Source organism: Lycium barbarum, chromosome 2 (genome assembly GCF_019175385.1).
Source record: "Lycium barbarum isolate Lr01 chromosome 2, ASM1917538v2, whole genome shotgun sequence".
Classification (NCBI taxonomy): domain Eukaryota; kingdom Viridiplantae; phylum Streptophyta; class Magnoliopsida; order Solanales; family Solanaceae; genus Lycium; species Lycium barbarum.
The window spans coordinates 6,734,433-6,747,034 of NC_083338.1; the positions used below are offsets into that span (position 1 = coordinate 6,734,433).

At 36.3% G+C, this 12,602-nt stretch overlaps 1 protein-coding gene across 1 annotated transcript in view; it reads left to right on the forward strand.

The window, feature by feature from the left end:
* Nucleotides 1-3,851: 3,851 nt before the first annotated feature.
* The window catches only part of LOC132626008 (callose synthase 9), a 40,753-nt gene continuing 32,002 nt past the window's right edge, over nucleotides 3,852-12,602 (forward strand). Inside the window, exons 1-5 of the mRNA XM_060340710.1 lie at nucleotides 3,852-4,040; nucleotides 4,828-5,023; nucleotides 6,933-7,030; nucleotides 7,436-7,599; nucleotides 10,088-10,211. Of these exons, the coding sequence (XP_060196693.1) occupies nucleotides 4,831-5,023; nucleotides 6,933-7,030; nucleotides 7,436-7,599; nucleotides 10,088-10,211 (579 nt within the window). The 5' untranslated portion in view covers nucleotides 3,852-4,040; nucleotides 4,828-4,830. The remainder of the gene's footprint in view (nucleotides 4,041-4,827; nucleotides 5,024-6,932; nucleotides 7,031-7,435; nucleotides 7,600-10,087; nucleotides 10,212-12,602) is intronic.

Consider the following 12,602-nt stretch of genomic DNA (forward strand, 5'->3'; position numbering starts at 1 on the left):
ATAAAATGTCCAAACTATATTAAAAGGAAAATTTAGATACTAGAAGGTGAAACATCCCGGAGAGGGTCAAAAATCACGTTTCTACAACGCTTAGATACAAAATATTCAGTTAATGATGAATCTCCCTGAAGGAGAAGTTTGAAATATTGAAGTTTAGAATTCAATGTTTATTTCGTGACACCAGTAGTGTCTAGATGTGCTTTCACGGTACCAGAAGTATTTAAGAAATATTTGGTAATAGAAATTAATGACAAAGGCTCCAGAAGAGCTAATTATTTATTTACAAGTATCATGACACTAGCAGTCTCCAAATAATATCTGATTATGATAAATAAATTAAAGTCTCTTGAAGAAGTTATATATGATAATACCATTCATCGTAGATCGTAATTGGTACGATCGGAACACTGTAGTAGACCTAAAGTTTACTAATAATAAAAATGGTTATCATATTGAGACTACAAATGATCGGAATATTAAATATCTTCAAGTTACTACGGGTAAGAAATACACATGTAAAATGTTACCCGAGCATGATGAGATCACATGCCACGATAAACCAGAAGTTTATTGATATACAATCTCATGCAATAGTAAACCAGAAGTTTATTAAAATAAATAGCACTCGTCATGGTAAACTTGAAGTTTACGGGTACAGATAATTTTATCAGCTAACAAAACCATTTTGATCGTCCTGATTTAAATCTGATGTGCTAATTGAATATTAAAAACATATTGAAGAACTAGAAGATTCTTCGAGAATTTGTTTGTGTTGCTTGTTCTCATGATAAGTTGATTACACCAGCTAATGTTGGACTGCGTCCCCGAAATTTTGAAAAATATAAAAGGTGAATGTGGGCCCTTCACCTGCAATGTGATGTCCTAAATAGATACATCTATGAGATGGTCACATGTACATTTATTGTCAACCTGCAGTTTGACATTTATGAAGTTGCTTGCTCAAATAATTGAGTTAGAAGCACAATTTTCAGAACATGTAATCAAGACAATTCATCTTGATAATGCTGGTTTGGCATTAGATGCCTCCATAATACAGCTAAACCATTGCTTATGAGAACAGAGCTTCAGATGTTGGTCTGAAATATGATATATTGTATACAACAGCAGTTGTATGCTTCAGATCAATAAATTTTGATAACTTCTCCCCTCATATTTGGTTTAGGGTCAGGAACTAGATATTTCCATCTGACAGTGTTTGATGTGTGACATATGATTAATGGATATACCATGATGCGCACAAATGGATTTTCCCAAAAAAAAAATGTGGACATATGTCACTAAAATAAGGGGGAGAGAATAAGCAACTAAGAAATATGATGTTAATTATTATCAGTATGATCCTTAGATAATTCAAGTCAAATGCTGGAAGCATTTGCTGACCCAACTATTTAATATTTCATCTGCAAAATGCTTCTAATGTCCCTGAAGGACAGAGTCTACAACATGCATGGAGCATGGTAAACCAATCGGTTCCAAATATAATAATCCTTGAAAAGGGGAGGAGCAAATGATCATAATAAGAAGGCAATGTGCTCTTGAAGAGCTATGACATAACACTTCATAAACCTTATGAGAGGCTCAGGTACTTGAAAATAATGAAGTGATAAGATCTCAGTAAGTTATGTTGAATTGCGAACCGATACGCGATGATATCTCATCGACGATATCTTTGATACGATATGGCGCGCCATATTGTATAAGATAGTGAGGATCTGAATTTTACGTCTCTTAAAGCATGCTGACGTAGAAATAATTAGCAAGTGAAATGATGCATCTCGGTAAGCGATTGGACCTGTAGTCCAAATATCAGAAGATGTCACAATTTATACTGATAGAAGTTGTCATAACCTATATGGCTTACTTGACAAAATTTATATGAAAATTTCTGAAGGATTCAAAATGCCTGAAGCATATACAAATTCTTGGGAAACTTGTTTATAATCCTTAAATGGATTAAATGAATCTAGGTTGATGTACTGAAATGACCTTAATGTATATTCATTGACGAATGGTACAAATATACTATGTTTACCCTTGTCTCTTTATGATAGTCAGAACCTTTCATATGAATATTATTGGAGCTCTTGAAGAGTTTACAAAATCAGTACATTATCTACTGAAAGAAGTTGAAATAAGAAAAATGAATTGGTCCTGAATTACCATATCTTTATGCAATTGATGTACTTATATATCTTGCTATAATTACGAGCATGATATAATTTACTCCTATATAGAGATATTGAAATAAGATCAATTGCATACTACTAATGAAAGTATGACATGAAAGTGTTAATCCTAACAAATATTGTCAAGTGTTTTTGATATACAGGGCATTCATCTGATCGACATAAGAGTTCGATCCATATATGTTATCGCTTTTCATGAAGGATTACTGTCAAACCATGTTATTATACATGACAGTCAAACCATAGAATGATAACATCAAATAATTTATAAAAGTAAGTCAAGAATGTACTTAGTGTGACTACAACAATACTATATGGCGATGATGCAACTCTATCTAAGGAATGAAGATGCAGATCATCAACCAGTTCGTCAAATGATCATTTGACATATCTGATAAAAAAGACACTACCAACATCGACATAGGATACGTTTGTATACAAGATTGAAGTACATGATTTCCAGAAGAATGTGATATTGATAATCTTGCAGATTAGTTCACCACATCTTTGCCAACTTCAACTCTTGAGAAGATGTTATTCAAGATTAGAATGTGAAGACTCCGACATCTTAATTCTGGTCTTTGTCAGGAGGAGTAAAATACGCTCTGCACTCTTTTTCCCTTAACCAAGGTTTTGTCCCAATTGGGTTTTCCTGGTAAGATTTTTAATGAGGCAGCTATCAAAGCGTATTACTAGATATGTGTACTCTTTTTCCTTCACTAGGATTTTTTCCCACAGGTTTTTTCCTAATAAGGTTTTAACGAGGCACATTATCTATTAATGGACATTCAAGGGGGAGTGTTGTAAATAATATTTAATAATGAAATTCCATGTATAATTCAAGTACTTTAGTGATCACCAAAGTAAGTTATTTTTTAGTTAGTGATCACCAAAGTAAGTTATCTTTTAGTTGGTGATCACCAAATGTAAGTTATCTTTTAGTTGGTGATCACCAAATGTATTACTAAATTAGTTTTCCTATAAATAGAACCACTCATGTCCTATGAAAGATAGACAGAAGTGAAAGAAATCATATCAATCTTCAAATCTCTTTCATATATATGTTCTCTTGCATTTTAATTTTAATCATAGAGTGTTATACACATAAATACAAAAGTCAGGTACATTATGTATATAGGTGTTGGAAGGTGTATAATATGTACGTATATACACTAAAAGATATAATTATACAATATTATATATGAAAATACGCACTTATACATATTTATACACAATTATACAATATTGTATAAGTGGGTATTAACATAAATCTGGACTGATTTTGAATAAGAATTGCACTTTCACACAAGACGGATACATTATGTATATCGGTGTATCAAAATGTATAAGAGATGTGTATACACCTATGTATTACTATTATATAATATTACACTTTCATACAAGACAGATACATTATGTATATGAATGTATAAAAATGTATAAGAGGTGTGTATACACCTATGTACTACCTTATATTTTGATTAAAAACAAAAACAATGATTTATGACAAAAAAGAATAAAAGCAGCTCCTTAATCACTAAGGTCCCAAAAAGTATCCCAAAATACGTTTATTTCCAAATAAAGAAAACGTTTCGAGACTCGGTAAAACCCACCGGCTATACCCGGTAATTAACCGGTCAATCTCCTTTCTTCTTCTTTTCAATCTCCTCCTATATTCCCTGTAATGCAATTTCTTCTCAGTTTCAATTCCATTTCAAATTCAACCCCACAAATCTCTCTCTCTTTACACAATTAACCCTTCAAATTATCTTTCATTTCCTTTTCACCTCCAAATTAATCTCCGTCAACTTTCACGCCGAGATCTCCTATTCGGTAAGCCTTCATTTTGTACGATTTCACCGTTTTTACGTTGTTTAATTTCACCGATTTACGTTCGTGTATCATACGTACTTTTTGCAATTTGTTTATATTTTACTTCGTTAGAGTAGATTTTTGAATTTAATTTCATTTTAAATGCGCAATTTGGTCATTTGTTTGTTCTAATGTGATTTAGAGCTATAGAGCTTTTACGTTGTTTAATTTTTGCAATTTGTTTGTAAAATGTTAATATTTTACTTCGCTAGAGTAAATTTTTGAATTTAATTTCATTTTAGTGCGCAATTTTTACTTCTTCCAGTTGCTTTTTACCGTTTAATTTCATGGATTTTTGCAATTTGTTCGTAAAATGTTAGTAATATTTTACTTCGTTAGAGTTAATTTTTGAATTTAATTTCATTTTAATGCTCAATTTGGCCATTAAAGAGTTTCCAAAAAAGAAAAGAGGCATTCTTTTTGAAACAAACTAAAAAGGAAAGTAAGACAAACAAATTGAAACGAAAGCAGTAGTATTTTATTTGAGCTTTTCATTCTCTAGTTGCTGGACAAGGCAAATTGATTTCCAGTAACAAACATTTCGATGATGGAGTTCATTGTTTTTCATTATTTTGGGTGTTAAATTGCTACTGAATTTAATATTTGAAATATTAGATGTTGGAGTTTTTACTCAGTTCCTTTTCTTTTTGCACTGTGGTATGCTAGAATTTGTTCTTTGTATTTTTCCAGCTGTGATTTCCACTGGTACCAATGGTTTCCTAGTTGATTATCTTTTGATCTTTTGTAGGAGATGTCTCAAGTGGAAGATTTGTGGGAACGGTTGGTGCGAGCAGCACTACGTGGACACAGGGCTGCTGCTGGGAGACCGACAGGAGGGATTTCTGCGAATGTCCCGTCTTCGCTTGCGAATAACAGGGATATAGATGACATTCTAAGAGCTGCGGATGAGATTCAAGATGAGGCCCCTAATGTGTCCAGAGTTTGTAAGTGATCTCTTCTCACGAGCCTTATTGACTTTTCATGCTTGGCACACAAATATGTGCTGAGCTCATTTCTAAGTTGCTCTGTTAAAATAAAATAGAAATATCCGGAACTTTTAATTTATAATATCTAAGTTTTTTTTTTTTTTGGGGTGGGGGACATGATCGAGATTCTCTCTTTTGTAATGGCATTGAATTATGACAGCTTGAACTGTCTTTTTCAGTAGAATTTGTAATTTATAGTTATAGTTTTGTCAGTTATCTTGGCATGCATTAAAGATATAGCGAAATGTGGCATGAGAAGCTTCAAAGTAATTAGGACTAAATGTTTCTGCCATCACATTGTATATATGTTTGATGGTAACTTTGGGGTCTCAGTTCCTCATTTTAGAAAACGAAGAAACCATTTGGGTTTTGGTTGCTGAAGGAATTGTAAAATTTTAGGTCATTCAATGTGTTTCCTATGGTGACCCGCAAGGGTGGCTTAGTTGGTTGAGCATGGGGCTTCCATAATGGAGGTCTCAGGTTCGAAACCTCCTGCCTACGACAGCAGGGGATTTGCCTTCTGGGTCGAGCTCGTCACACCGGGCTTGCCTAGTGCGGGTTACCTCTCCTGTGTGGTTTGCGAGCTATTGTACAGGAGCTGGGTTTACCCTGTGCGCACCCGAAGGGTAGCGGCTGCGGGTTCCCATGTCATAAAAAAAAATGATGTGTTTCCTATGGTGTATGTGAATAAAGGGCGTTTTCATGGCACTCCTAACTCCATTCTGGCGTTTGGGATTGAGTGGCCTTTTTATTCCTCTTTTTCGGTGTTAAAAAGAACACCTATTTCATGATATTTCAAGTTGAATCAAAGAGACTGAAGGGCTTTGCTTTGATTGATGTGACTTTCCTCTGTATTTGTTTTTGTATATTGATCTACCTCATCTATCAATTTCTCCTTTTCTTGTAAGAAAGCATTGGATTCTTCTTTAGTTTGATCATATGCCCTTTATTGGAACTGAATCCAAAAAATTTACGACTATATTTTGTGGATACTTTTTTCTTCGAGTATCTTGGTCAAAAGCTATTTCTTATAAAAATAAGGAGATTATTTTATTTCTAAAATGTAAAGAGTTGTGAACTTGTGCACGACCAATCAAACATAGACTAACAAACAATTATCAGGAAATAAGCAGTCGCTCTCTGCACCTATTTTACCCGCATTATCTCCTATCATAAATAACACACTACAATTTCTTTGATTCATACTTTGCCGACCTTCTGGCGTCTCTATTCCAAGTATAATTTGTTTACATCCATAATCTGTTTCCTGTAGCCCACTAGAGTTTTATCCCATTCTGTCTTAGACTTTTAAGTACCATATGCATTTTATTTTGTTTTTATCTCTTTTGCTCCACTTGTATATTTTGCTGGTTCATCTGGTTGCACAACAGTGATCATCTGCTCCCACTTTGCATATGTTCATACCCATCATTCGAAGGGTATCCACAAATCTTTTGGAGAATTCTTCCTCTTGATTCTATGGTGGTGTTTGTGCCTAGATTTTTGACGTTAGATTTGTCCTGGTTTTACTTCTTTAGATCCTTTTTTCGTTTTCTTGAAAAGCTATATGCAAACTCAGTCTATGTGAGCTTCACAAAGCATAGGAGGGTCCCAAACACAGATAAAAGAGGTTTGTGGTTGCTTGGCCGTCAACCAATGTAAGAATTGTCTAAATATGACGAATTCTCGGATTTTTGAAACATGAATAGGGTGGAATGGTTTAAAGGGTTAATATAATTGACCTTATCTAAATTTGGATTTAGACATAGTTGATTGATTGATTGATTTAGAAAGCTGATATTCAGTCTTCTGCTGCTTGGACTAATGAACTTGCCTCTCTGTTGGCACTTTGCTGAATTTGCTGCAGTATGTGAGCATGCCTATTCTTTGGCTCAAAATTTGGATCCTAACAGTGAGGGGAGGGGTGTTTTGCAGTTCAAGACTGGTTTGATGTCTGTAATCAAGGTATGTGTGTGACTTTCTTTAGTGTACTCATGATATGGATAACTTTGTTATAGGAATAGGAAAAAGGGGATTTTCACGAAGTATTCAAATATTTCTTGTGTTGGATATATGAAATGTTTGGTCCTTCTGAGTGGCATTATCACTATTTGGATAGATTTCACTGATTTTGGTGAGTATCAGGTAACTTTGGAGTTTTGGACAATTCTCTATTTCTTTCATTTTATATATTGTATAATTTTTGGTGTCAGGACTTCTAATCCTAGAGACGTGCAGGAACTCCACTTAGCTGATGCATTGTAAATTAGTTCCGACAGTTGAATTTTTACATGTTTTATGGTGTGTTTACAGTTATTTGGATAGTGGTGCAGTTCTGATTTCCTTCCCTTCTCTTGCCTGATCTTATAGCAAAAGCTAGCGAAACGGGAGGATGGGACGATTGATAGAAGCCAGGACATTACTGTCTTACAAGAATTCTACAAACAATACAGAGAAAGGCATAACGTGGATAAGTTACGAGAGGAAGAACTGAAATTGAGGGAATCTGGTGTCTTCAGTGGTAATCTGGGAGAGTAAGTGAAGTTACTCACAGCTTTCTTTTATTTAGCTGTTGTTATCTCTAGAAGACCTCCGTGATTGTGTTTTACTTCTTGCATGGCGGTCAGAATTACATTTTTAACTTTATTGTTTGCTATGACATCATATCTGCTTAGAATTGCATCTCTTCTTGCTTTGGAAATGAAATTTCTGTTTTCCATAAATAGTATTTGATGCTCTAGGTTGGAAAACAATGGAACATATTTTAGCTTGCGAGACGTGATAGTTTCCCTTCACCTTCTGTAGTCTGTCCATACTCAATGAAGAATAAAGAAGGCGTGATAGAAGTACACGGATCTCTCTTTCTCCTGTCTGGTCAAACCAAAAGGATCTCTGTTTCACCTTCCCCCTATTTATAATTTTCCTTCTTAGGTGGCCCTCATCTAATGCTTAAAGTGTGCCTTAATTTGTTATGTCAGTGTCAAACTTTCTTTTTCTGATGTTTTGGGCTGATCGTGGGCGGCTTTGTTTATCCCATCTCTAATGCTTTAAGTTAGTAGAATATTTGTTATGTCAGAGTCAGACTTCTTTTTCTAGGGCTCTGTATTTGAATCCATCATTAATGCATTTGCAAGTGTGAATTAGAGTTAGTCAGCATAGAATATGAAATCAATTAACTACATTTATCTCTGTTAATTGTCGTCGAAGCCTTTTTTTGTGCATCATTATTGTGTATCTCTGTCTTGGTTACTTTGTCAATGACCTGGATTATTGAAAGATAGTACATGGTCTTTACTCTGCCCCTATAAAGGAACAGAATCCTCATACAATGGTAATGACACATACATGTTGGACATATACAAGGCTGATTAGTCTAGGTACCATTACCATAAAGCCTGAATGGTCTACTAAGTAATGTGTGTTATGAGATTTCTGATCTCTGTTTCATTTCTGAGTCGTAATAGGGAGCTACTTGACTTTATTAAATTTTTGATTGCCGATCTCTTAGTAACTGTTCATCTCTCATCTGTTGACTTTTTTGGAATTTTTTCCATGAGTAAGCACTGTTCTTATTAGTTCTCTTAGCGTGAGCTATTACTCTTCAATTCTCTGAAGAAAAATTGCAAAGTGCACGCTTCCAATCTTTTCTCATGTTCTATTTGAGAGGATACTGAGTGTGGATTGTGTTGGGAAAATGAACACCGGGTTTCACTCAACCTCAAAAGCTAGTTCATGAGGTGAGGATTACCCTAGACAATAAAAAAGAACAATCCATTCCCTCAACCAATGTGAGAAACTAAACACCCCCTCACAGCCCCCGGCTGAATATTTGGAGCTTGACAGGAATGAGGATGGGTTTGACTACCATGTTAAGGAAATGGACGCGAGACCTAACTTGCCCTGAAAGTTAGCTCAACAAACCATTCCCTCAACCAGTGTGGAAATCACTTGATCATATCATGATCTGATTTGTAAGCCTACTTGGGTCTTGCGTATTTACTTGTAAGAATAGAATTCTTAGTTGCAACTCCGTAAAAAAGAATGCAGTCAAGTTTTTCTTACATTGAACCATTCCTGTATCATATATGTGTATGTGTAAATACAGGTACCATATATGTATATATATTTTATATGGATATATGGATTCATTTGGTTCTTTTTATTCTTGCTCGGGCTGGATGATTAAAAATTATCATGTCCAGTTCCCTCGGGGGAAGCAGGTCCGGTTACGCATATTCCTAATCCTAAATGGAATGTAACGATGTAGGGATCCATATGTAACATAGTATCTATTTAGGTAGGCCCGAATGACCCCTTCCCATAATAAGTGTTTCATGGGAGGTCATAGTCCTCCTTGAATGGACTTTTCAGGTAGAAGTAATTGCCAAGAATATGGACTGATTCAAACTCGTTTTAGATACGGAGGTGGGGGGACTGGGGCCAAGAGTGCAATCAGTGTTGTCAAAGGCGCGCTTAAGCCCGGAAGCGAGGCTCAAAACATGTTGAGCGCTTTGCCTCACTTTATGTGCCTTCAGTGTCGTCATAATCAAGGCTCTAAGACATACTTTTCCTTGCCAATGAGCCTCCTCTCTTGAAGAGGTGACACTAGATGATTGATATTTCACTTTATCATAATGTTTTTACAATTTTTTTGTCCATATATTTGTTATTCGTGCTTATTATTATTCTTGGACTAAACATAAATATAATTGTATTTTTGCACCGTTTCGCCTTTTTTCATTAAAGCCCACACTAAAGCGCTTAAAGCCCAGCTGCCTTAGAGCTTTTTTGCGCTTTTCGCTTTTGATAATACTGAGTGCAACTTACTTGTGTTTGGACCCATTTGACTAGTTTTTTAGTAGATCTTAGAAAAAAATTGTCCATTTGTAACTGCTGGTGCACGGCAGATTTTTCTATTATTAATAAGATCACTTACCGTATAAAAGATTATCAATTTGTCCTTTTGCTGAGATTTTATTTTAGTTGGTTGACATGCTATGTTTCTATTTATTCTTAAAATAGATTGGAGCGTAAGACTGTCCAAAGGAAAAAGGTTTTAGCGACTCTCAAGGTTTTGGGACATGTCCTCGAACAGTTGACCAAGGAGGTTTCCCCCGAAGAAGCGGATCGCTTAATACCCGAGGAGGTTTGGTCTCTTATTACTAGTACTTCTTATTTAAGTGTGCAAATGCTTTGCTTTTGATGTTCGTAGCATTCTTTGTATGTCTAAACGGCTGTTGGAGTCCTCTTCTTTTGCGTGTTGATTTATCATTATGATCCTTTTACTTAAAAGGTCTTCCAACTTTAAAGTTTCGTGAGAGAACTTTCCTTAAAATAGAATTCACATTTTGCAGCGTGCAATTGCTATGAATAGCCTTAGCAGTACCCATTGAGGGTAAATCACTCAATCGATGGAGGTACTTCTGTTATGTTGCAAAATTTGACATCGGGGGTGCATCTGTTATTCTTATGTGTTGCTATTACAGTTAGAAAAGGACACTCATCCGACTCTTGTCCTAGACAACTACTCTCCCACCTTTTCTTAACATGTTTTGGTAACAAGAAACAAAAGGTAAAAAGAACAAAGACATCTACTTTATATAATCCATAGTCAGCACCCCCTTTTTTTTTTGATGACATGGGAACCCTCAGCCGCTACTCTTCGGGTGCGCACTAATCCATAGTCAGCACCCCTAAACCCAATTAATTCCCTCTTTTAAGAAAACACTATCAACTCGTTACATGCGCTGTACCACTTGCTAATAATTACAATTTTTACACCCACACACACTCTCCTATATATATATATATAGAGAGAGAGAGAGAGAGAGAGAGAGAGAGAGAGTCATGAAAAGCATTAATAGAACTAACCCTCAGGGGTTGGCCTGGTGGCAATTGACTTGAGCCTTGGGGTGCTCCCTTTCAAGGTCTCAAGTTCGAAACCCGCTGGGTGCAAACAATTTCTGAGGGCCATCGGACTGGGGAAACCCTGAATTACCCGTGGTGCACTTGCGGGAACTCCTTGCCGAGGGCCTGTGCACCCCCGGGATTAGTCGGGGCTCAAAGAGACTCGGACACCCGGCGCTAATAAAAAAAAAGCATTAATAGAACTTCAAATTTTAAGTTTCTTCAGTTAGATTCAGGTTTCACTCTTCCAGTTCTTCGTACAAGTGCTCAAATGCTGCTATTTTATTTAATTATTATTGTTGAATATATTATATGTGCCATGGTGTATGCTTTTCGCGGATGACATAGTCCTGATCGATGAGACTCGTAGCGGAGTTAACGCTAAGCTGGAGGATTGGAGACAAACTCTGGAGTCTAAAGGGTTTAAGCTGAGTAGGACCAAGACAGAGTACTTAGAGTGTAAGTTTAGTGAAGCACCTCAGGAGGCCGGCTTGGAAGTGAGGCTTGGTACCCAAGTCATCCAGAAGAAAAGTAGTTTCAAGTATCTTGGGTCTATTATGCAAGGCAGCGGGGAGATTGACGATGATGTCACACATCGTATTGGGGCAGGGTGGATGAAATGGAGGCTTGCTTCCGGAGTGCTATGTGACAAGAAGGTGCCACCACAACTTAAGGGAAAGTTCTACAAAGTGGTGGTTAGACCGACTATGTTGTATGGGGCGGAGTGTTGGCCAGTTAAGGTTTCTCACGTTCAAAAGATGAAAGTTGCTGAGATGAGAATGTTGAGATGGATGTGTGGCCACACCAGGAGTGACAGGATTAGGAATGAGGATATTCGGGACAAGGTGGGAGTGGCCTCGGTGGAAGACAAGATGCGAGAAGCGAGATTGAGATGGTTTGGGCATGTGAAGAGGAGAGACACGGATGCCCCAGTGCGGAGGTGTGAGAGGTTGGCCATTGATGGTTTCAGACGAGGTAGGGGTAGGCCAAAGAAGTATTGGGGAGAGGTAATTAGACACGACATGGCGCAGTTACAGCTTACCGAGGACATGACCTTAGATAGGAGGGTTTGGAGGACCCATATTAGGGTAGAAGGCTAGTAGATAGTCTCATTACCCTGCCTTATTAATAGTCGCATTATCGTAGTATAATTTCTTGTGCTCTAATTTATGCTATTATGCTATTATCTGTTATTTCCTGTGCTTTGATTATTCTATGTTATCTGTGTCGCTTGCGTTACTTCATTTCCATATCGCTTTGAATCTCTTAGCCGTATCTGACCTCTTGTTATGTTTTTATTGAGTCGAGGGTCTCTCGGAAACAGCCATCCTACCTTGGTAGGAGTAAGGTCTGCGTACACTCTACCCTCCCCAGACCCCACGTTGTGGGATTTCACTGGGTTGTTGTTGTTGTTGTTGTTGTTGTTGTTGAATATATTATATACTATAAAAAGGATATTTTGGTCTTTCAGCTTTTAATTTAGGGCTTCCTACTTTGATAATAGTAATATATTTATGTGTTTTGTCATAAAAAAAAAGAATTATATATGTGTATATATACATATACATACAGATTTTATTTGATTGTTGTTATAGTTAAATATAAAATACTAAAAGGGTATTTTGATCTT